We start from the raw sequence: 26,422 nt of genomic DNA, 5'->3' as shown, positions 1-26,422 counted from the left end.
CCTTGGATCCTCCTCTGATGCCCATGAGCATTCCTCATCAGTGTCAGACAGACACTACTCGTGGGAGGGCTGAGACCGCATCCGCCTTGACTTAGAGGAGCCATGTCCCCAACAGGGGCATTGAAAAGTTAGCTCCTGCCTCGACTCCGGCGAAGCTTCTTCCACCGACATTGAGGGGGTACTGGCTTAGGAGGCAGTCAATGCTGGGGCTGCATGTGGTGCCGGCGTCGGAGGCAACACCACAGGCTGAGGACCAAGCAGGGCTGCAATGGCAAGCACCCCCGATACCGATGAACACCATTGGAAAAGGACATCCAGCAGCTCAGGGAGCAAGGCCTGGAGACACTCATTGAGGGCCGACACTGGGAAAGACTGGGGGGCCGGCTCTGAGACAGGCTGCAGAACTGATGGGGTTGAGGCGGGATCTGGGCCCTGACTGCTTGGAGACAGATGCATCGATATCTCCTGGATAGAGGGGGAGAGATCCTCCTGGTGCCGACGCTTCTTGGGTGCCGAATCCCTCGACGCCCCACAGCTCCCGGCACCATGTGTTGAGCACAACTGATACTGATGCTTCTTGGCTTTCGCCAGAAACTCAGCATTGAGACTCCTTGGTGCGGACGAGGACAACGTCAAATCCTCATATTGCCTCAGGGTTGGGTCTGACACTGGCCGGTCCAGGGGGCCCTGCCCCTTAGCCGGCGTCCAGACAGGTGGAGACCCGCTTGATGCACTACTGCTCTACTACTACTTATCATTTCTATAGCGCTACTAGATGTACGCAGCGCTGTACACTTGAACATGAAGAGACAGTCCCTGCTCGACAGAGCTTACAATCTAATTAGGACAGACAGACAGGACAAACAAGAGATAAGGGAATATTAAAGTGAGGATGATAAAATAAGGGTTCTGAACAAGTGAACAAGGGTTAGGAGTGTCCATGGGTCTCAAAGCAACCATATGGACCGATGCGCCTGATGCCAACACCACCGACCTCGATGCTGATGTCGAGGACTCAGACCTGGCTCCAAATATCCTCTCACGTTGAGCCTCTCTGGCAACTTGGATCCGTTTCTTCATCCAAAGAGAAAGGACCCTAAGCACTGAAGACACCAGAAATGGGAGTCTTCTACTAACCTATAAATGTATTCACTCTGCTGCTCCCCAGTATCTCTCCACACTCGTCCTTCCCTACACCCCTTCCCGTGCACTCCGCTCCATGGATAAATCCTTCTTATCTGTTCCCTTCTCCACCACTGCCAACTCCAGACTTCACGCCTTCTGTCTCGCTGCACCCTACGCCTGGAATAAACGTCCTGAGCCCCTACGTCTTGCCCCATCCTTGGCCACCTTTAAATCTAGACTGAAAGCCCACCTCTTTAACATTGCTTTTGACTCGTAACCACTTGTAACCACTCGCCTCCACCTACCCTCCTCTCTTCCTTCCCGTTCACATTAATTGATTTGATTTGCTTACTTTATTTATTTTTTGTCTATTAGATTGTAAGCTCTTTGAGCAGGGACTGTCTTTCTTCTATGTTTGTGCAGCGCTGCGTATGCCTTGTAGCGCTATAGAAATGCTAAATAGTAGTAGTAGTAGTAGTAGAGATCATCCAATAGTACTGGGAACAGCGCTTAAAGCCCTGGGAACTTTAGAGGACACGGAAGGGAAAACTTCCGAAGCCAAATCAAAAGACGCAATGGTGCCTGAAAAATGAGGCAAGGCACCAAAGAAAAATCACGGGAAAGACCTGACTGGAGACTAGGCCTAACTTAAGTCACTGAAAATAAAGGAAACTTAAAAACCGGCAAAAATAACTAAAAATGTATGGGAAGAGAAGGGGAGAAAAGCCTGAAATTGCAGGAAAAAGAAGCCGAAAAAGCACCAAAAAGAAACTCTTCCGAACCGGGAGTGATTAGAATGTACAGATACAGTCATCTCCTCACTGTGGTAGAAAAACAACTGCGGTAACCGTGCCCCCGCGGAGGGCAGGAAGGCACTTGCGCATGCATGGTGGAGCATGTCTCATGTTCCACAAAGCTCTCTAAATCTTGTTATATGCTCCGGACTGGGCAATGCGGCATCACGTTACCCACTTGTGAGAATAAATAGGCCTGCTTGTCCTCGGAGAACTGGGGACAGTGATCCAAAAGCAACAGTAAAATGGCTCAGCTAGATGAAAATGAATGTCCTCGCCTGAATTCCAGTAGAAAATCTTTGGCGTGACTTGGAAACTGCGTAGCTGGTCTGCTCTTTCCTGTTACCCTTTCCTACCTGTCCATTTCCTATTTGTTATTGCTGAAAAAGGGGCTTCCACCAAGTACAGAGTCAAGGTGTGTTAAGTCTTATGCAATCAAGTCTTTTTGGTTTCTTATTCTTAATTACTTTTTGAATATTTCCATACCTTTTATTTTAGGTTAAAGCATAGAATATGTTGAGGAGATCAATGAAAAACACACAGGGTAGAAGAGAAGAACCAAGTCCAAGTGACCAGCCCAAACACAGAAGTAAGAACTCCAAACAGAGTTTATTGGGACCCTACACGGTCCGTGTTTCGGCAAAAAAAGCCTTTTTCAGGGGTCAAGCTCACACGTTCCTGGTCACTGCAAAGTAAAACAAAAAAGTTTTCTTCTTGAGAAGATCAATGAAACATGTTCCTATTTTCATTCATTTTGAACTGTATTTTTTAGACAGCAGAATGTGAAAAATTTACAAGGCCATGAAGATTTTTCAAGGCACTGTATCCTTTCTGCCACATGTTTTTCTACATCTTGCATTTTGGTGAATTGAATTGTGTGCCTGCATGTGGAGGAGTGGCCAGGCACCATTCTAAGCCCAGCTCTTCTCCCATTCGCTGCATGGAATTTGCCCAGAAAACAAAACAGGCAATTGGACTGCAAGTACCAGACCGACAAACAAAAGAGCAGATGAAAGCAGGCCAATATAGTCCAAAATTGAATTTATTAAAATAGCAACAACACAGGAGGGGTTTAAACTTCTGAAGACAAGAACCATCCTCCCCTCCATATACCAAATTAATTAGAGCTGTGTCTTATCTTCTGCATTCCAACTTATTTTCACACAATCAAAGTTAAACAAACAGAATTACTTCTAATCAACAATACAGACCCCGAGTGCACTGGTCGATCAAGACAGAGATGAAAAAGAATCTTTAAAATTCACTTCCATTACAGCTGGTTGATATTTTGTATCTGGATTTTCAGAAGGCAGTTGACAAAGTACCTCATGAAAGACTCCAGAGGAAACTGGAGAGTCTTGGGATAGGAGGTAGTGTTCTATTGTGGATTAAAAACTGGTTAAAAGATAGAAAACAGAGAGTAAGGTTAAATGGTCAGTATTCTCAATGAAGAAGGGTAGTTAGTGGGGTTCCCCAGGGATTTGTGCTGGGACCGTTGCTTTTTAACATATTTATAAATGACCTAGAGATGGAAGTAACTAGTGAAGTAATTAAATTTGCTGATGACACAAAGTTATTCAAAGTGGTTAAATTGCGAGAGGTTTGTGAAAAATTACAAGAGGACCTTACAAGACTGGGAGACTGGGCCTCTAAATGACAGATGACGTTTAATGTGAGCAAGTGCAAAGTGATGCATGTGGGAGAGAGGAACCCGAATTATAGCTACGTCATGCAAGGTTCCGTGTTAGGAGTCACAGACTAAGAAAGGGATCTAGGTGTCGTCGTTGATGATACATTGAAACCTTCTGTTCAGTGTGCTGCTGCGACTAAGAAAGCAAATAGAATGTTAGGTATTATTAGGAAAGGAATGGAAAACAAAAATGAGGATGTTATAATGCCTTTGTATCGCACCATGGTGCGACCGCACCTTGAATACTGTGTTAAATTCTGGTCGCCGTATTTCAAAAAAGATATAGTGGAATTAGAAAAGATGCAGAGAAGGGCGACGAAAATGCTAAAAGGGGATGGGACGACTTCCCTATGAGGAAAGGCTAAAGTGGCTAGGGCTCTTCAGCTTGGAGAAAAGGCAGCTTAGGGGAGATATGATACAGGTCTATAAAATAATGAGTGAAGTGGAACGGGTAGATGTGAAGAGTCTGTTTACGCTTTCCAAAAATACTAGGACTCATTGGAGCCGACTCTGTGGGTGCTGTGGGTGCTTGAGCACCCCCAATATTGAGAAAATTCCTTGTATGTGTCCAGGGAGGAGTCATTTCCATTGGGCTTAGCACCCCCAATAATTTTGAAAAGTTGGCTCCTATGCTAGGACTAGGGGGCATGCGATGAAGCTACAATGTAGTAAATTTAAAACGAATTGGAGAAAAATTTTTCTTCACTCAACATGTAATTAAACTCTGGAATTCATTGCTAGAGAATGTGGTAAAGGCGGTTAGCTTAGCGGAGTTTAAAAAATGTTTGGCTGGCTTCCTAAAGGAAAAGTCCATAGACCTTTATTAAATGGACTTGGGGAAAATCCACTATTTCTGGGATAAGCAGTATAGAATGTTTTGTATTTGTGACCTGGATTGGCCACTGTTGGAAAAAGGATGCTGAGCTTGATGGACCTTTGGTCTCTCCCAGTATGGCAATACTTATGTACTTATGTACTCTTTGCTGAGGCCCTGTAAAACAGTTATATTTGATAACTGGTGAGCAGCTATATTTCTTGATCTCTCCAGGTGCTTTCTAGAAAGTAAACAAATGTTTAGTGTTATAATTGATCTATATTTCACTTACCTGTTATTGTTTGCTGATTGCACAGTTTTTGTTCATTATTCAAGTTTTAAGACAATAAACAATTTAGTGTGTTGCCTCTCTGCCTGTCTGGACTGATAAAGAATCCTGGTGGTTTTTGTGTTGGGTCTGTGAGTACTTTCTGGGAACTGTGGGGCCACTAGGACTGTGGCTCCAGTAACCTAGAAATCACTGGGAATAATTTGAGAGTGTGAGACATAGAGTACAAGTGGCAGGCGGACCTGAGCTGTGCTGGGGCTATACCCTCTAAGTGACCGCGGGATAACCCCAGGTGGGTGACTAGGCATTTTGTGACAGTATGAATAAATAAATCTATAATGTCTTATTGAGGAGAACAAGAAGGTGAAAAGGGGGAGGGTGAAACCCACTTTTGTAGGTAGGTTTTATTGAGAATAAAGAGAGAAGATATCTTAGTAAAACATAAACAGCTGCAATTTTTTCTGAGGTGAAATGGGGGAGTTCATGACTGCCAGTTTTTGCTTGCCTTGGTAGAACTGCACTGGATATAGCTGATTAAACATTGTTACATTACAGGAGGGGGATATGCCACAGAGCTCTGCCTGCATGCAAATAGAACTGTCAGTATTGGATAGCGGTATTCTACTATAATGCTTTGAATATACAATACAAGGACTAGTAGAAGATCAATGTGTGCATCTTATATCTTGCTAATATATTAAAGGGAAAGTCTCATACAGTCGCCAGGGTTATTTATATCACCTATCTCGGCAAGCCCCTGTTTTTACGACAATTATAATCATCGACAGTCCCTTCCTCCAACACTTGTTGTATTTTCTTTAAATATTTTGTTTGTTTTTTTCTTTTTCTTGTGGAGATATCGACTTAATCACTTCAAGATCTCGGCGTACACACTGTGAACTCATGTGTTAAGCATTAAGACTAGGCTGTACTTGCATTCAGTATTAAATCTTAACTTAGCTTGAATTTCCAGGTGCTGGTATTGCCCCGACAGGTGCCTGTTTCGCTCGATGTGGCTTTCTCAAGGGATCAATAGCACTCTGGTCAGCAGGACAGCCTTCCCTTCCTCATACGGGACCAGTGTGCTATTGATCTCTTGAGAAAGCCATGTCAAGCGAAACAGGCACCTGTCGGGGCAATACCAGCACCTGGAAATTCAAGCTAAGTTAAGATTTAATACTGAATACAAGTACAGCCTAGTCTTAATGCTTACCACATGAGTTCACAGTGTGTACGCAGAAATCTTGAAGTGATTAAGTCGATATCTCCACAAGAAAAAGAAAAAAAGAAACAAATTAACAAAATATTTAAAGAAAATACATAACAAAACAAGGGTTGGAGGAAGGGACTGTCGATGATTATAACTGATGTAAAAACAGGGGCTTGCCGAGATAGGTGATATAAATAACCCTGGCGACTGAATGAGACTTTTCCTTTAATATATTAGCAAGACATAAGATGCACACATTGATCTTCTACTAGTCCTTGCATGCAAATAGAAGCAAACAGGTAGGCTGATGGAGCACTTTTATGTATTTTGAGAGAGGTTTTTCAGTGAAAGGAATAAAGCTTGTGGGATAAATGATGCACACAGACTGAGTGGAGAGAGAGAGCTGGATCAGAATAAGGGAATTAGAAAATCTGCTCCCATGAGTTCAGGGAGAATGGTGGCCTTTCTAGAAAGAGAGCTCTGAGGTGGATTTGAGTTCACCTTGGGTGAACAGCTTATCTCTTGTAGAGCCTTTGCTGAAGGTTGAAGAGATGAGAGGCAGCTCTCTAGTGGGGAACCCTGTTCCTGTTGGTTGCAGAGACCTGTTAAGGGCTGATAATTCTGAACATCAGCAGGTGAGTACACCTAGAGGCTCTCCTGAAGACAAGAAGAGCAGCAGCCTATGGGAGCAGTGCTGAAGGCATGGGAGCCTTTGAGAGCAGCTCAGGGCAGGAAAAAATGGCCCGTGGAGGAACTGTTGATGCCTTGGGCTGAGAAGAGCAGAGGTAGCCCTCTAGTGGGAAACCCTGTTACTGGTCATAACAGAGCCTTGTTAAGGGCTGGCAAGCCTACCCCAGCAGGGAGAAACCCAAGAGGCTGCTCTCGAAGAGAGAACCAGTGATGGTCAAGACCTCCAGGGTGCAATTGGAACTAAGAGCACAACAAGGGAAAATGCTCCTGGGGTGTGGCTGGCATTTGGAGCCCAGTGGAGAAGCATAGCTCTTGGGAGGACAGTTGGTCCTTGGAATTCAGGAGAAGCTTCCAGGAGGCCGCAGCAGGGTTAGGTATAGCCAGCCTAGAGGTCCAGCAGCCATGAGCCCAACAGGACTCCAGTGGAGGGGTGAGATTTGGGGACTGGGTAAGAGTGGACCAATATGGAAAGGAGAGGAGGGACCTAAGCAATATAGCCACACCCACACACAGACTTAACTAGGAACCTGGGTAGGGCTTACAGCTACTACCTTGGCAATCAAGACTGAAGGGATTTTAAAAGGATGTGAGAGACTACAAGTTACTGGTTCTGAAGATCTGGGTTAAAGACTAATGTTATTGGTTTGAGTGCACAAATCAGGAAGTATTTGATATACTGGTTTAAGAGGTTACATAACAAGACTATTGATGTTTGTTTATGGCAACTGAGTTAATGTGATAAGAAATCCTCATTTCTTAGATGCATAAAACAGTATATATAGAGGCCTATGTGAATAGTTCGATAAAACTTAAAATTTATTAGCCAGCCTTGTTAAGAGCAGTCTTTTGAATTTTTCGGGGGGGGGGGGGGGGGGGGGGGGGGTGAAGAGGGTATTCCCACTTGCTAACACTTTTCTTCCCCAGGTGGCAGCACCGAAGACCAAGTGAGCAAGGGACTGACAGAGACTGCCCTCCGGAGGCTCCAGTTAGGTCAGGCCCCAGATGCAGGGGCGTCATGAAGGGGGTGGACACATATATATTGAAAAGCTACATGAAAAAAGACACCGGATATCCATAGACTTAAAAGTCTTAGAAAAGTCATTGCTAAAAAAGGATTAATTTATATACCCAGATTGGTGCAAACTGATGCCACCACCAAATCTGATAAAAGCTGTAAAACCAAAGGAGGTATCTGAAAATGGAGCAGTTAATGAAATAATAAAAAAAAAATGGCCTGCAAACTTACTGTCTCTCTCCCTGAGTCATTGGATGTGTTGTCAAAGCAACCAGTCTCAGTGTACAACAAAGTTTCTGTGCGTGGTCATATGACTCAGTCATTAAAACAAAATGGAGTAAGACATCAAAAATATCTGACAACTGATGATAGAGACACTCAAAATCAAATAATTAGGGTTAAAATAATGAAAATAATAAGAGACTTAAAACCATTCAAAAATGCTTCCTCTTTATAGTAACAAGATCATTAAAAATCTGGAATAAATATTTTAAAATGAATCAAAAGAGAGAGTATAAATTAGCTGAAAGGCATACCGTTTCCCAATTTTTACTCACTTGGATTACTTGAAAACAGCAAAAAAAAGTTCTGTGCTCCACATATGCGTTCCAATGATGTCATGATGTTTTAATGATGCATACAATGTTCTGATGCTAATTTGACAAATAGGATTCAGACAGGAACTTCACTGCTTACCCAAAGCGTATCTCTATGATTGCCACTAAATCCAAATCAGCCTCTTCCATCACAGCCTCAAGATCTAAAACCTTATTTTGCACTTCGGGCACCAGGATACACTGCTTTCTAGACTTTGTCCGTTTTTCCCATTTGTGTAGCGGTATTTAATGTTTCACTTATCTGAGAGCTTGTACTCACCTTGAGGGCTTTGATCAACCTGTTCCAACAATTTTAGTTTAAAGCCCTCTTTAGTAGGTTAGCCAGTCTGCTACTGAAAACGCTTCTTTCAGTCTTTGATAGATGGACAAAATCTCTGCTCAGCAGCCCTTGGAAAAGCATCCCATGGTCCAGGAAGCCATAATGCTCTTGATGACACCATCTGTGAAGCCACATATTCATCTCCAGGATGCAAGCTTCTCTGCCTTGGCCTTTACCCTCAACACTACCTGCGCACCTACCTGCTTCACTCTTTCCCAGAGCCATGAAGTCACTTTTGATACGTTCAGAGGGGTACCTAGCAGTATCATTTGTGCCAACATGGATGAGCGGCACTGGATAATAGTCATTAGGCTTGATGAGTCTTGACAAGCTTTCTGTAACATCTTGAATTTTGGCATCTGGCAGACAGCACACCTCTCAGGACATCATGGCTGGTCTGCAGAGGGCAACCTCTGTACCCCTCAGAAGAGAATCACCAACCACCACTTTGTTTTCACCTGTTAGTGGTCACTGATCTAGCAATTTTGGGAATTTCGAGCTCTGATTCCTCCTCTTTCTGGGATGCTCTCACCTCCTCTATTTTCAGGGCTGCATATCGATTCTTAAGTTCAAGGGCAGGTGGAGTCATAGTATCAATCCTGCAGGGTTTTGTGATCTGAGTCTAGTTGTCCTCTTTCAGCATAGCTTCTTCTTCCCCACAGCTGGAAATTTGTTTCATGAAGCATTTCATCAACATATTTCTCATTTTTGTGGATGCTTCTCAACCTTGCTTCCTCCTTTCTCATTTTTGTCACTTCTTTCTTGAGGGATTCAAACTGAAGGCATCTTGCACGTGGAACCTGCCCTTCTCCTGGGATCATATTTTCTGTCTGTACAGAGACAGAAGCTGTAACTAGAGCAACAGCTTTGATGATACAATGTTTATTTATTTATTTGTTGCATTTGTATCCCACATTTTCCCACCTATTTGCAGGCTCAATGTGACTTACATAGTACCGTGTTGGCGATTGCCAATTCCGGTTTGAGAAATACAGTGGTATTGCATTAAAGTTGCATAAGTGACGGAGTGAATTAGATAGTCAAGGAGGGAGAGTTAAGTTTTGTCCAGATCTGGTATAAGTTTCGTTGTGTTGTAGGGTTCAGGTGACTAGGTTGGATCGTTATGGTATGCCTTTTCGAACAAATGTTTCCCAGCCATACTGCAGTTGCAGAAATATTTGCACCTTTTTTCAAGTTTGAATACAATTTCCAGCAGGTAAGATACACCATTGAAGTTTTCCTCCCCTCAATAGGTCCCCTCTCATGCACCATCATAGAACCAAATATTTCACTCGGCAGAAAGGTCATCAGCTTGCAAGAGAAACATGTGCAGAACAAGCCTTGGCAAATCCTAATGGAATAACCACGTATGTGAGCGGATGATTCCTTAGAAGTCGGTGCTGAAAATTTATGTTCATCGTTGAGTTACTTTCAAGCCACCTTGTCCAGTGCAAGGTTATGCACATTCTCAGATTCTTGCTCCATGTCTAAGAATCTTGGCCCAGTCATGGGAACAGAGCAAATGCCAAAATGTACTCAGATTGAACTTGTCAAATGCCTGCCAAGAAGACAAAGGATTTTACATAACCCTTTAAGGCCCCTGCCTCTGGACTGCAGAATGAAGACCCATTTAATGTGCAGATTATCAGAGCACGTCTCCTTAGGCCTTCAACCTCTACTTTAGCTACTGATTGCACGCACAGTGCAGAATGTGGGCCCTTCTTGTTCAGTGCAATTAAAAGCATACCTAAGAATTCTTGATATTTGAGCTGAAGTATCTGTGCCTCTATGGAGTTTTCAGGCTCTCTTGAATCTAATAACATCCCTTTTAAAAATGTGACAGCGCCAGTGATGTTTCTCATCTGTTACAGGAGGCAAACCCTATACTCTTCTGCACATGCCCTAGCATGAAGAAGGGACTTTTCTTGCCCTCTGGCTGTAAAAAAAAAAGGTTATTGGGAGTGGGGAGGAAGAGAAAAGGCAGCAGGTAACAGAGATAAACCTCCTACCATGGGGAGGAGAGGGGGTGGGGCTTGATATGCTGCCTTTCTGTGGTTACAATCAAAGCAGTTTACATATTATAGACAGGTACTTACTTTGTATCTGGGACAATGGAGGGTTGGATGATTTGCCCAGAGTCACAAGGAGCGGCAGTGGGAATTGAACCCAGTTCCCCAGGATCAAGGTCTGCTGCAATGGCCACTAGGCTTCTCCCCCTCCCCCCCACCTGATACATGGCTGTGTAGAGGATGGTTGAATAAGTGCACAAACAGATCAGAGGTGTGTAAAAGAAGGTGCAGAGGAGAAAGGGAAAGGAGGGATGGGGAGGAGAAATGGTAGTGGAGAGGAAAACTTGTAGTGAGGAATTAATGTCTTTTGATATGCAGGATAATATCAGATAACGATTGGTTGCACATTGAATCTACTTTTGAACATGTCAACTAACCTATATACAAGCAATAAATAGAATACATAGAGCATATATGTATTTTTGTTGTGTTTATAGGAATCGTCCAATGACTAATAATCCACTCAAGCTTAAGATCATGTTTGAAAATCACAACACAACTTCACAACAGCCGTGTAATTCTAGTGTGGGACACTCACACCCTTATGTAGTCAAATTAATCTAATTTAATGGAGAAAAAAGCTTCAGTGTCGCCACCCAGCCAGCCCGACGTAGTCGGCTATAAGGCGTAGGCTCGGCGTGCCATCATATAGCTTAAAAAAAACTCCATTCATATATTTTAAACTAATCCTCATATAGGGGTCTACTTTCGCTGTACTTCTCAGCTATCCAATCTGTGTGTCTCCACTCTTTCTAAATTATTCAGACAATTTTGATACAAAATTCAGTTCTGTTAAATGAGATCAATCAATGGACACCATTAGAAATCACTTAGCTCATCCACATGCTGTAGTGTTCTAATCATTCTGGTGTTCTCCACTCCTCAACCCACTGGTACCGGCCTCTTCTCTACTGCGGCCCACCTCTGAGGAAACAGGAAGTTGCATCAGAGAGGCAGGCCACAATAAAAAGAAGAGGCCAGTGCCAGTGGCAGGGCAGTGTATGAGAACTGCTGCCACTGTCACCTTTTGGAAGATGGAAAAAGAAGGTAAACTCGAGGAAGGGGGTGGAGGAAGGAAGGAAGGGGGAGATGCTGCTCCAGGAAGAGTGCTACCTGAGGCCCCTGCCTCACAAAGCAGTGCTAAAAAGTGGCCTTAGTGCACCATTTCAGGGGTCTTTCTCATGCACTAAGGCCATTTTTAGTGCAGCAGTAAAATGGTTGATTTTTGAATTTTTGTATTAATGGGCCACGTCGTGCTAATGTTGCCATTAATAAGTCACCATTAAAAAAGATCAGCACATGTGCCCTAACCCCACTTATTTTGTAGGTGGTAAAGACTGATGTGCTAATCATGCAGTAATCAATGGCAATGTAGCTGTGCTAATTGATTACTGCAGATACGCCCACTCTCCACCCCCCTCACATGTCCCCTCTGTGGTAAAAATAAAAATGATTTTTTTTTTTACCATGCGGTGTGCACACACTACCCTGAAACTTATCCTTGAATGCAACCTGAATGTACCTGAATGTGATAAGCCCTTTTAAGCCATGGTAAGCATGCACTAGTGTTTATTGCAGCTTGGTAAAAGGGCCCCTATGAAACTAATAACCTGCAGATTGAAGATGAATTGTAGAAAGTATTGTTTCATAATTAAGCTGTGGTATCTGTTGCTGAAAGATGTAGTCAAGGTGACTTACATAGTATGGTTTGAAAGAAGTTTGTACAAATTTTGCAGGGAAAATATTTGGGGCCCTTTTAGAAAGGTGCGTAGGTAGCTACGTGCATGCTACGTGCGTCCGACGTGTGCCAAATTGGCATTATTGCCTGGCTACTGCGTACCCCAGGTGGTAATTCCATTTTTGATGCGTGCCCAAAACATGTGGTAGAAAATATTACCGCATTGTGGTTACCCAGCGGTAATCGGCAGTTTACACGCGCTGGCCGCTTACCACCTGGTTAGCGAGTGAGACCTTACTGCTATGTCAGTGGGTGCCGTAAGGTCTCGCCCGAAAATAGACACGTTCTGGTTTTAATTTTGCCGCACTTCCATTTTCGGGCACAAAAAAAAATGCCTCTTTTCCAGGCAAACTGAGCAAATGGACCTGTGCGCGCCCAAAACACATGCCTACACCAGTGCAGACTACTTTTAGGTGGCTCCTTAGTAAAAGCACCTCTTAGCTAGGTGGAATTGGAGAGCCATGGCTTATCCCTAGAAATGAGCTATGAGAAATAGATCTGATGATATTAAGGTTATATTTGAAAAATAATGGTCCCCCCCCCCCCCCCCCCCCGCTCCTTAGGCAATCAGATCTATTTTTCGGAATCTGCCAGGTACTTGTGTCCCAGAGTGGCCATTGGTGGGGACAGGGTGTTAGGCTGAATGAACCTTAATCTGATTCTACAAAGTTTATGTTATGTTCATAGGTGCCAGCTCCCCCAATATCGAGCAACTCCTTGATTGTGCTCAGGATTTTAAAAAGTTGGTTCTTATGGTTATGTTCTTATCTTCCTAACAATGGGGCACGGATGACCCTTATTTTCAGCACCAAGAAAAGAAACAATGAATGCGCTAATATGGTTTCTGAGAAAAACAGAGACTTAGTATTCACTTGCACCATGCTCTGAGACTCATATGATCTAATCTATGGCATTAATTTCCCCTGCGGTCAGAGTGGCTGCCCTTGCCAGAGTCTCAGTTTAGCTGATGCAAGCGACTGAGCTGGCCTGCAATTCTGTATTATGTCAGAGCTGCGTGTTTAGTCTACCTCTTCCAAAATAATCAAGAAAAGCTATAAGTGATAGGAGACAGCTGGTACTCCCTTGGCATCAACAGTCTTCACTGCAGTTTCCCCTTTACACAAGTTCACAAGTAGGAAAAATTTTTGTTGAAATCCAGATGTTCTAATATTATTTAAGTCTTCCATTAATGTCTTCAAATCTGTCTGAAAAATGAGAATCTTCATGGAGCATTGAATGAAAGCATACTTTCTGAAATTTGTTTTAAATTAGTTTAGTTTAGTTTAATTATTTATATATCCTGCTTTCTAACCATCACAATGGACGCTAGACTTCATGAAGTGTCCCCTACTCCTAGTAAACAACTGTTCCCTATTTATGCGTTTCACCACACCCATGATTTTATAAATCTGTATCATACCCCTTCTCAGTTGTCACTTTGGTAAGATGAAGAGCTCTGATCTATTTAGCCTTTTTTTTCATAAGGGAAGTGTGTTTATTTCGCCGCACTAGCTTCCTTTTGCTGTGTATATCAAATTTACCCCCCCCCCCCCGTTTACTAAGCCGCGCGGCAATACCGACAGTCGGCATTATTGCACCGCCAGCCACTAGTGCGGTTTAGTAAACAGAGAGGCAAAAGTATTATCTCTGGCCTTTAAAGTTATGCATGGTATTTGTCCTTATTTGACTTTGCAATCTTAGGTACGTTCTTCTAGACAAATCTATCAGTACCAGTTTAAACTTGTTTTCCAGCTCAGCAATTAGGTGATTACTGTACATTATTTGAAATCTTAGTTTGTTGGGGGGGATTTTTTTTACCTTTGGAATTACGTACTGAAATAAGTTATCCTTTATTTAGGACTCCTTTTACTAAGGTGCACTAATTGATTTAGCACATGCTAAATGCCACACAGCCCATACTTAATGCACACCAATCCATTAGCACAGCTTAGTAAAATGACTCCTTACAAATTATTATTGTTAAAAATTGTTGTCTTTATATTAATGATGTGAGTTACAATGTTGTTTTCCGTGTGTTTTTATATTAGGATAACTTTTGTGAACCGCCCAAAGGCTGCTTAGATAGTAGCAATGTATAAACATTTTATCTTATGTTATGCCCTATCCTCTTTATCATTTTTGTTTCCCTTCTTTGAACCTTACCTAGTTCTGCTATACTTTTCTCAAATGGGGTAACCAGAACTGCACACAATACTCAAACCATGGACATGCTGCAGATTGATATTTATACCTTCAAAGAAATGAAGCAAAGTGAAGCAAGACTTCCCTTGGCTGAATCCATGCTGACTCTGTCCCATTTAACTGTGTTTGTCTACGTGTTCCATAATTTTATTCTTTATAATGCTTTCCACTATTTTCCCTGGCACTGAAGTCAGGCTTAACGATCTGTAATTTCCCGGATCACTCCTGGAACCCTTTTTAAAAGTTGGCTTTACATTGGTCGCCCTCCAATCTTCAGGTACTATGGATGATTTTAACAACAGGTTACAACAGATCACTAACTACAGATCAGCAATTTCATATTTGAGTTCTTTCAGTACCCTGGGGTGTATGCCACCTGGTCCAAGTGATTTATCACTCTTTAACTTATCATTTTGACTCAGTATGTCTTCCAGGTTCACAAACCATAGAAGTCTGTCCGGCATCGGCCTTGGTTCCCCCAGTGCTGGAGTTGCTAATTTTCAAAAGTCTTTTACCATTTGCAGGACACAGACCATAGAAGTCTGTCTGGCAGCAACCTTGGTTCCCCCGTGCTAGATTTGGCGCATTTTCTTCAGCCTTCTGTCATTTGTGGGACACAGACTGTAGGAGTCTGTCTGGTTTTGATCTTAGTTCCCACTACTCTTGCCCAACATAACACCTCAACAGTCATGTTTTGTTTCCATCCTCATTCTATTTAGGCATCCCTTGTGTCTATCCCATGCATTTTTGAATTCGCTCACCATTTTTGACTCTACCACCTCTCCTGGAAGGGTGTTCCAGGTGGCAACTACCATCTCTGTGAAAAAGTATTTCCTGACATTACTCCTAAGTCTACCCTCCCTGCAACCTCAATTCATGTCCTCTAGTTCTATTGCCCCTACATCTCTGGAAGGGGATTGTTTGTGTATTAATACCTTTCAAGTACTTAAATGTTTGCATCCTATTACTTCTTTCTCTCCTTTTCTCTAGTGTATACATATTCAAGTCCTCCAGTCTCTTCTCATATGTCTTTTGGTACAAACCCTGCACCATTTTTGTTTTTCCTTTGAAATGTATCAAGTCTTTTTATGTCCTTGAAGAGATACGGCCTCCAAAACTGGACACAATATTCCAAGTGAGGCTTCACCAACAACTTGTACAGGGCATCAACATCACCTTCTGCTAGTTATGCCTCTCTCTATGCCGCCTAGTATTCTTTGGGTAACAACCATTGCGTTGTCACATTGTTTTGCTGCCTTGAGATCCTCAGACACAATCACCACAAGGTCTCGCTCTTGATCTGTGCATGCCAGTCTCTCACTCCCTAGTGTATACTGTTCTTTTAGATTCCTACACCCCCAAGTGCATCACTTTGCACTTCTTCGCATTAAAAAATCTAAATGGGTAGGGCAAATTATTGCTGCAGATGAGAGCAGTACATCTCATATGTGTGTGGAGGAGTGGCCTAGTGGTTAGGGTGGTGGACTTTGGTCCTGGGGAACTGAGGAACTGAGTTTGATTCCCGGCACAGGCAGCTCCTTGTGACTCTGGGCAAGTCACTTAACCCTCCATTGCCTGCCGCATTGAGCCTGCCATGAGTGGGAAAGTGCAGGGTACAAATGTAACAAAAAAAAAATGATGATATTGCAAAGGAGGTTCATGCTTTGTATGAGCAGTTATATACATCAGAACTCCAATGTTCCTCCGAGCAGATTAAACAATATATAACTAGTGTGGCTCTTGTCTATCTCAGTGCAGGGGACTGAGCCCATCTTAACGCCCTTATTACTCCACAGGAGGGGCTAAAGGTGATGAGGCCTCTACCATTGGGAAAGTCCCCAGGGGAGGCCAGCCTACTCAAAGAATTTTATGTTTAAAGCAATTTTTACTGCGCAACACAAGACAAACAAGTCAAACCAGAACCAGAAAAGTACAGTTTTCCAATTAGTCCACTGCAAACTCCTCCTCCCTCCAACCACCCCTTGCCCTCCAACCCCCCCAAAACCCTACAAGCTATGAAATGATTGCAGAGTGGGAACTAATAAGAATCAACCATTAAGAATGTGACTCCTAGCTAAAGGACTAAGAGTCAACCAAAACGGTTCATGGGTGGCCTGAAACTGGAGTCCTGCCTGCGAGGCGAGATCTTGAATATAGCGCCGCTCCACTGCCAAAAGCCCAATCATCTGGGAATGCCACATCTGTTCAGAGGGCGCAATTACAGAGATCCATTGTTGCAATATATTTTTCAAAATTAGAAGGACAGACCAGCGTAAAAAACACACAAAGCCCTTCTTCACTGGGCGTAGTTTAGGAAAAGCCCCAAACAGCAAGTGAGGAATATATGGATCCGAAACTGTCCAGATGGTACTAAGAAATCACAGAACACCTTTCCAGACGATCAGAATTGCTGGGCAAGAGCAGAACATATGACCAGGTGTTGCATCTGGAGACCCACATTTAGGACAGTCAGAATTAGGTCAGAGACGCAACATCTCCCGCCTCATTTCCCCTGTTTATCCCCTGTTCTATCCCCTTTCTCCTCATCGACCCCTCCCCCAATGCTCACCTACCCTTACTCAGACCTCTCCTACTTCCTTCACTCTTGCGCATTCCCCACCGCCTCATCTACCCTCCAATTGCTCAATTACCCTTGCTCATACTTCTCCTACTCCCCTCATCCCTGCATTTCTACATTCCTATTTCTTTTATTACTCCGATAATACTCAACTTATTTCTCTCCACCAATACTTTGTAATCCCAATTACTATGTAAGCCACATTGATTTGAGTGGGAAAGTGCGGGGTACAAATGTAATAAATAAATAAAAATAAACATTCACGCTTTATTAGGTGGGATATAGAGGCGCATAAACAGTTTATATTGCATCTCCCAATACATTTGTTAGTATGAGAATGAAGGCTCTTAAGTCCAACAGTGAGCCACTCCTTCTCCAAAGCCATGCCAAGATCAGCTGACCATGCAGCCAACAAATTTGTATAGTCCACTGAAGATGTCAATGATAGAATTGCAACAGAACTTTCCGTTATGAATTGAGGGTATAAACAGTTTCAAGCTGTAGAGGTAGGAGGTATAGTAGCTACACAATACTGAAGCTGAAGGTAGGCATACACCTTACGAGAAGCCAAGTGATATTCCTCCTGCAGAGTGGCAAAAGACTTCATGTGGCCATCATCAGTAAGAATTTGGAAAAGATATTTGATGCCCCGAGTTTCCCAAGTCACAAAGGAAGATGAGTCAATACCAGGTAAAAAAAAGCTCTGTTCTTCCAAATAGGTAGCAATGGTGTCTACTGGGCATTAAGATGATGAAATCCACAAACCCATTTCCACACCAGTCGCAAAGGTTTGTATAGTATGTAGGAGCAATATTCTGGAAAGTTGGCGAGGAGCCACAGCATGCAAATAAGCACTAAAGTGTTCATGATCAAACAACAATAGTTCAAAAAGGGTGGCAGAAAACATGGAAGTATTTCAGAACCAGTCATTGATGTGCCTCATACCACAGCTGACTGTCAAGTATCTGATGTTAAGAATTCCCCTTGTCCTTAGGACAGGCAATGATTTGTTGTTACATTTGTACCCTGTGCTTTCCCACTCATGGCAGGCTCAATGCGGCTTACATGGGGCAATGGAAGGTTAAGTGACTTGCCCAGAGTCACAAGGAGCTGCCTGTGCCTGAAGTGGGAATTGAACTCAGTTCCTCAGGTCCCCAGGACCAAAGTCCACCACCCTAACCACTAGGCCACTCCTCCACTCCGCATAGATACGCATAGAGAGATGGGACCTCTTGCCCTGCCACTAATACACCTGCAGCTGTTTACATAACGATTTTTCATCTGCAACTGTATGAAACAAAGGCAGTATTTGGAAGATATACAGCCATTTAGATTTGATCAACATGTCCGGGGGAATTCTATAAAGTCATACAATAGGATAGCTTGATACTCCCCTCGAGGATGTTTAATGTGATACTAGGAGTTGCCTCCCTCCCCTCTGTTTATGTTTAAGGGCCAGGTTGTAGTTCTCCGAATATTGGACAAGGACCCTTCAAAGTGTGGGAACTATAGACCTATTACCCTGATCAACAATGATATGAAAATTTTTGGTAAAGTGTTATCTAATAGGTTGGAGGGCTATCTCCCCAAATTGATTAATAGAGATCAAGCTAGATTTGTCAAGGGCAGGCAACTCAGTGACACTGTTAGGTGAACTCTGAATTTGATTGACTTTATTCACAGGAAAAAAGAACCTGCACTTTGTATAGCATTTGATGCCGAGAAAGCATTCAATCTGATGGAGTGGGTGTATTTGTTTAAATTACTAGAGCAGGTGGGGTTGGGAGGTGAATTTGGAAAATGGATAAAAGATCTTTAAGCCTGTCCTTCCAGATCTATAGTGGTAAATGAAATGATATCCGAGGAAATTTTGCTTGGGATGAGCATGTGACAGGGATGTCCGATGTCCCCCATGCTATTTTCATTAGCCATGGAGCCTTTAGCAGCAAAAATTCGAAGATCCAAGGCCATTTCCCCAATTACAGTTCTGCACTGGAGAATACTAGAGATTTTCCCTTTAAGCTGGTGCGAAAGGGCTTTGAATACTTGGATATTTTTATTTCTTCTTACCTACTATGTTAGGCTTACTTCCCAAATCAGGATAGAACTGCAGAGATAGAACTCAGTGGTGATGTCCTTGTGGGGGGGGGGGGGGGGGGGGGGTAGTAGCAGCTTTACAAATGATTGTTCTACCTAAGTTTATTTTTTTATTCTTCAATCTTCCAAAACACATACCCAAAAATCAGTTTCAGCAATGGGATCAGTAGGTGGCATTAACTGCATCACGTTACTGTATGCTGACACCACTGCAGATAAAAGTGTGTTGACTCTTTCAGGCTTATTTTTAAAAGAGAAGGGATTTTTTGACACAAATTGGAAGATGGGCGTCCTTCTCCCAGGGTCGCCCAAATTGGCATAATTGAAAGCTGATTTTGGGCGTCCTCAGCTGCTTTCCATCGCGGGGGCATGTTGGAAGCATAGCGAAGGCGGAACTGGGGCATGCTTAACACATGGGCATCCTCGACCGATAATGGAAAAAAGAAGGGTGTCCCTGACGAGCACTTGGCCGATTTTACTTGGTCCATTTTTTCTTGAGACCAAGCCTCAAAAAGGTGCCCGAACTGACCAGATGACCACCAGAGGGAATTGGGAATGACCTGCGAGGACACCCTCAGGAAAACATGGGCGCCCCATTCGATTATGCCCCTCTTTGTTAACTATAAGGGAAGATGCTGGAATCCTGCCAACAGTTAATACAGAGATATTGTAGTAACAGCACGTTAATAGTGGAAATTGATACACATTAACTGCAAAACCTTACCACAGTTTAGAAAATAGGGCCCTTTGAGCTTAAAAATGAACCACTTCTGGTTTATACAACGTATGGTTGCAGTTAGTCTATAAACACATGTCATCTGACATTCATTAATATTAATTATAAATAGCCATTGCTTTGTAAGCTCCAAGTTTAGCAGATGGGATATTTCCAAATCTGACCCCTTTATAGTTTATATATAAAAGAAAGTGTTTTGGCTTCTTCTTTTCAGCCAACTATAAGGAGAATTTGTAAAATCCAATGTTTAGATTAGGTACTTAATCCTGAAAACAATCAAAACCAAAAGAATGAGAGAGAGAGAGAGATTGAGAGGAGCAGTATGTGAAACTTGAGTTCACTCTGCAATGTCCTCAGTAGGTTAATGCTACGATGGGGAGGGGGGGGGGGGGCACAACCTTACTGGAAAGATGAGGTAGATTAAAGGCTGTGCATCTGATGGCTTGGGAATCCCTAGTGTTTCATGTGTAAGGCTTCTCTCTTTTAACTACATTCTTCTAATGACAAATGGGCATGAGTACTTTAGGAAGCAAAGTACATACAAGCCTGAGAACAAAGCGGAAATGTAAGCGTGGCTGTAAATCTTTGTGAAGGCTACTGTTTGACGCCACTGCTTATTATTTTTTTTTCTTGCATGTGGAGAGCGGCAGATAACAGCTCTAACCAGTTTAGTGAGCCTCCTAGAGTTCTGAAGTGCAGACCATTATGTCCTAACTCTCTATGTACAAAAATACCAGATAGTTGAAGACAAATCTACAGCTGTGGTACAATGTAGGCACATTTTGACAATAATTGCATGATAATACCAAGCTCTTTTTCTTGTCTGAGATTATTAAACTAAGTGGAACAAGAGCTGAGAGTTTATGGATAGAAACAAGATGTGACTGAATCCAAATACTGCCAGTGTGTGGGTATGAATTGGTAAAATGTACACACTGAGGCCATGCCCAGAGTGCTTGATAAAGAAGAGGTCATAGTTGTTCAGTGCTCATGTAATGAAATACATCAGTTTGATGCATCTAGTTTATATCTTTGGTACACAACTGGGCCTCAGAATCCAAACTAAAGCTAAATAAAGAAAAAACTAAATTCATGGTCATTACCAACCTATTTGACCAAAACGACTACAACAGTTTCACAATTGACAACACTTCATTCCCCACTGGCAATAATCTGAAAATTCTAAGTATAATTATAGACAAACATTTAACATTTGATACTCAGGTTTCTTCAGGAATCACAAAATCTTTCAGGTCTCTTTGGAAACTAAAAAGGATCAGACCCTAGTTCTCATCAGAAACATTCAGACAGACTATTGGTACAATCATTAACATTATCCTAATTCGATTACTGTAATGTCATATATGCTGGCTATAAGGACTATCTGTTGAAAAAACTGCAAACAGCTCAAAACACTATAGCCAGGTTCACATATAAAATCTCTCGTTTTGAAAGTGCTTCCCCTTTATTAATCAAATTACACTGGCTTCCCATCAAAGCAAGAATCACCTTCAATTTATGTACCTTTATCTTTCAAATACTAAATGGCACAACTCCAGACTCTATGGTACCATTAATAAACTTACCTCAATGAAACACTAAATATGAGGCAAGAAACTATCTCAGACTACGCCTCCCAAATTGCAAAACAGTGATCTACAAAACAGTCCACTCTGCAGACTTCACTTACGTAGGAACCAAATGGTGGAACTCCTTACCACTAAAAATAAGAAATATACAGGAATATACTAGATTCTGGAAAATCCTCAAATCGTTTCTATTCAAACAAACCCTCACAAAGAACGACCATATCTCAAACAATTAATTATTACCTGAATTGGTTATTACTCTCTTTACCATTAACTTTCTCTTTGCTTCATGTGCAATTTCTCATTCATAATGTTAATATCCATAGTTATCCCAGTATGTTTATGATACTGTATTGTAAAATTGGATTCTTACAACCAGTGTGTTTATTCTAGCAAAAAAGGTGCCGGTACTCAAATGCTAGGCCACTCTTCAGGAGTGGGGTGATCACTGAGGGACCCACCCCACAATAGCCAGGTCCCCTGCAACTAGTCACAGAATCTATGGCAAGGCAGAATTGGTGTGTAGAGCCTGAGCTCTTTCATTTAAAACTTTGGGTCCATGGGTCAATTTTAACAGACAATGGAAAAGGTGCCGGTACTCAGTACCACTAAGTACCCCCTCAAAAAAAGTCCTGCTTACAACAAATTACTTTTTAATGCATTATTCTTTGTTATGTATCCTATACTGTTTATTGTAAGCCACATTGAACTCAAACTTGTTTGGGATAATGTGGGATATAAATGTCATAAATATGTACAAAATAGACAAAGCTGTGAAACTGTAGTTTGAGCATGTGCAACAAACAGAGCTGCCAAAGGGGGCCTGATCTTTGAGAGGAAGATTTAAGCCACGCCCCAGCTTCGCCCCACTGCCTAGTCACAAGCCCCAGTTCCACCCAATCACACCCCAGACCCACCCACTCCACCTCCTGGCTCCACCCTGACAGACCTTGGCCATGGAATCAGCAGGCCACCTCCCCTCAGGCAGCAGGAGATGCATTAATAAAATATTTCCTGCTGATGCAGGCCCAGTCTTGCAGTAAGAGCTGTGAGATTATGCAGCTCTTATTGCGAGACTGGTTCCATGGCAGTAGGGGAGGCTGCTTAGCGCAGTGGCGTATGTAAGAAAAATTAAGATGGGCCCCCAAAGGTAGTGGGGGGGGGGGGGGGGGGGGTAGGAAACCCTTTCATAGCTCCAGTAAACAAAACCTGCAAAAAGCAAACACATTCCAGACGTACACAGAAAATGTGTCATAGTAATATTAATAGAAACTGACATGCAAGATATCAGAGATACACATTTCCCAAAGCTGACACATTACAATTTTCTACCTCAACATTGCTTTGGTCTCTTTTCTATTTTTTCTTCACTCTCTTTCCCGGATCTCTTTTTGACATGTCTTCTCTCTCTCTCTCTCTCTCTCTCTCTCTCTGTCCACTCTCCATCTTTTCTCTGCATTGCTTATCCATTGCTTATTCTGTGTTCCCCTCCCTATTCTCCTCCTGTGTCCAGCATTGTCTCTCTGTGTCCCTGTCCCTATGCTCCCCTCCATGCTCAGCATCTGTTCTTTGTGTTCTCTGACCCTTCCAATGTCCAGCTTTTTCCTTTTCCTTTCATCCTGCCCACCCATCAGCATTTCTCCATCTTTCTTTCCTGCTACCCCCGCCCCCTACGACAGGACTAGTATGTCTTCCTCTCTCTCTCCTTTTACCCCACCACAAGACCAAGATCTCTCCCTCCCTCTCTCTCTCTCCTGCTACCCCTGCCCCTCCACCATGGGGCCAGCATCTCTTCCTCTTGCATCCTGAATCTCCTCCCCACCCCCTGTGGTCTGGCATCTCTCTCTCTCCCTCCCTCTCCATTGCATGAGTGTCTCTTCCACCCCTCCCCCCCACGGGCCAAGTATCTCATGTGGGTCCAGCATCTCCTTCCCCCCTGTGGTCCTCCCAAAGTGGCAGTGGCTGACCAGCAGAGGCAGTGCTAAAAACAGGCTGCCAGCAGCTGGGCCCGCCAGGATCTTTCATCTGCTGTATCTGCCTATAGGAAGTGACATCACATGAGGCAAATATTGCACTTAACTGGTTATGTTTTTGCCAGCTCCATATACCCAGAAACAATGCCAGAGCCCAGACATGACCCGGCATTGTATTTCTGGGTATAACGCTGGCAGCGGTCAGAAAAACGCTGATTGCCGTTGACTGAATATCAGGTCCAGTTTTTCTAAGTGTAACTCACCTTAAGCGTTTTCAATTGTGGCTGCTGTCTATCTCCTTCTTTTCTCTTTTTCCATATGTTATTGTTGTTCTTTTCCTAATGTCTGGTTATTTGATTATTGTGAACTGCCTTAATAGGTTTCTGCAAGGTGGTATATCAAGTCTTTAATAAACTTGGATATCAATATATAAGATAGAATCCTAGAGGAAATGTAATGAAATGAATGAGGTAGTTTATTGCAGATTCTGTTTCTAGGATCTTAATATATGAATAATCCAAAGGAGCCCAGATCTGTAGATTACAATAATTTAAAATATAAGGGCCATGTGCAGATAGGTCATTGTTTTTGAGCCCTCCTTTAGTCCGGCAGCAGATGCGTTGTTTTAATCTTGATTCTTGCATAGTTGTTTCCTTTAATTCTAATCTTTGGCTTCAGAGAAAGCTGCGATTTAAAGTGCTGATGATATTTATTTTTAGGAAATCTTTCCACCCTGCTCCTTTCTTGCTCAGTTCCTAGTTTATAGATTGTTTCCAGGAAAAAAAAAAAGTTTACTGCTGATTCATCTAGTTAAGTAATGTAATCCTAGTCATCAGTTGGATTCCTGCCCACTATTCTGACTGTACTCGCTGTTCTAGCTCTGAGATTCTCAGGAGGCCTAACTGCCAGTAGACAAGTATGGATGACTCTCAAGTAAGTCCTGGGGGGTTCTCGTGGTGGTTGAGGAGTGGGAGGAGCCTCAAGAGGGCTGCTGAGTGGGGGGGGGGGATTGTAGCTGGGAGCTGAGTTGGGGGGATAGAAACCAGGGAGGATCAGAACCAAGGGGCGGGGGAGTTAGGGAGAGGAGATTGGGGGATCAGGAAAATGGGGGGGGAAGGGGTTAGGGGGCGAGGGATCAGATTGCTGACCCGATGGCTGTGACCTGGATGTTAAGCAGGTTTTTTGAAGCCTGAATATAGTGTCAGCCGCAGAGTGCAGAGCATGGATGAATATAGTCCATGAGCCCTGAAGCAGCTCCAGTGAAATGCTGGCCACCTTTGGCCATGGGCTTTGTTCAATATAATTTCTGACATTGAGAAGAGGGCAGCAATCACTCTGAATTGAAGTTAAGTAATCTGTCTATTATATTTTTCACTGTGTCAGTAATTGCAAAGGAAGGTTTTTATGCCTATGATGAATACGTGAATAGCTCTTAAAATTGTTCTTAATCTGGAGCTCTTTGAGGCTTTTTCCTCCCTTTTGCTAGTGATTTCAAGAGTTTCTGAAATGAGTTTTGTTTTGTTGCTTACTACATTGCTAAGGATTGTGTTTATCTGCATATGGTTTATAGTCTGCGATCTCCTGCCTATAGGATTTATGTAGTGAATGCTAGGCAAGTATTGGCCAATATTCAGCGCTAGCATTTCCACAGCTAAGTGACCAGAGATAGGACATCCTTTTGTGTGGTCCTATCTGGCAGCTTTGCTATGAGGGCAATGGAACTGAATGTGGCCCATACCTGCATAAGTGCCAGCTCCTCCTTTGGTCCGCCCCCACCACTGCCCAGTTTTTGAATGACAGCTAGAATTGATATTGATCAGCACTGCCTGGTTATAAGTGCAAGTTCCTCCTTGGCTCTGCCCCCAGACCATCCCTTCACTGCCCAGTATTTGAATGACAGAGTTGATATTCAGCACTGCCTGGTTATAAATGCAAGTTCCTCCTTGGCTCCGCCCCAGACCATCCTTTCACTGCCCAGTATTTGAATGACAGAGTTGATATTCAGCACTGCCTGGTCATAAGTGCAAGTTCCTGCTTGGCTCTGCCCCCGGACTACCCATCCACTGCCTAGTTTCTGAATAACAGAGTTGATATTCAGCTGCACAGCCTGGTTAAGTGCTGCTGAATATCAGCCTCTCCTTCCCCGTTAAACCGTTTTGAATATTTGGCCCCAGGCTTTTTAAGTAAACCTTCAGAACTTACATACCCGATGGGGTTGGGGGGGGGGGGGGCACTTATAAATGGGATGAGAGAGACATGACATACTAGTAAATAGACACAGATCCTACCACTTCAGTTTCACATACAGCACAATGCACCCCTGGATTCAGGAAAAATCAGTTTGCCTCTAAAACTCTGCAAAAGAAGTTAGGAGTAATTGCAAGAATAATGTTTGTTTATAATTGGATTATTATAATGGCTATTATGTCTCAAAAAAAAAATTCCAAGTTTGGTTAGGTTTGTTCTCTTTAGATATCCAAAAATGTTAATGTTACGAAACTCTTGAGGTGTACTTCTATAAGGATACTAGTAAAAAAAACCCCGTTTCTGATGCAAATGAAACGGGGGCTAGCAAGGTTTTCTTCAGAGTGTGCATGTGGGAGTGTGTGTGTCCCTGCCCTCTCTCCCTCCCCCTCCCCCCTCCGAGTCCAGTCCTTCAGAGTTGTTTCCTGCTGTTCTGTGTTTTTGTTACAGAGAGAGTGAGGGCATCTCTCTCCCCTCTCCCCTCTGAGTCCTTCACTGTTTCCTGGGATTTCGTGCTGTGCTGTTTTCCTTCACTCATGGGGAAACCGGATATCTCTGGCGCTTCACACTTCCGGCTGGAGGCTTCAGTGGTGCCTTTTATATATATAGAAGTACATAAGTACATAAGTACAT

At 43.0% G+C, this 26,422-nt stretch overlaps 1 protein-coding gene across 1 annotated transcript in view; it reads right to left on the bottom strand.

Moving 5' to 3' along the window:
* Positions 1-9,156: 9,156 nt before the first annotated feature.
* The window catches only part of RSPO3 (R-spondin 3), a 154,255-nt gene continuing 136,989 nt past the window's right edge, over positions 9,157-26,422 (bottom strand). The window contains exon 5 of the mRNA XM_030195059.1: positions 9,157-9,393. Coding sequence (XP_030050919.1) covers positions 9,157-9,393 — 237 coding nt within the window. The remainder of the gene's footprint in view (positions 9,394-26,422) is intronic.

Source organism: Microcaecilia unicolor, chromosome 3, assembly GCF_901765095.1.
Source record: "Microcaecilia unicolor chromosome 3, aMicUni1.1, whole genome shotgun sequence".
Classification (NCBI taxonomy): domain Eukaryota; kingdom Metazoa; phylum Chordata; class Amphibia; order Gymnophiona; family Siphonopidae; genus Microcaecilia; species Microcaecilia unicolor.
The sequence above is the reverse complement of the archived record's forward strand: the minus strand, read 5'-3'. Positions and strand labels throughout refer to the sequence as shown.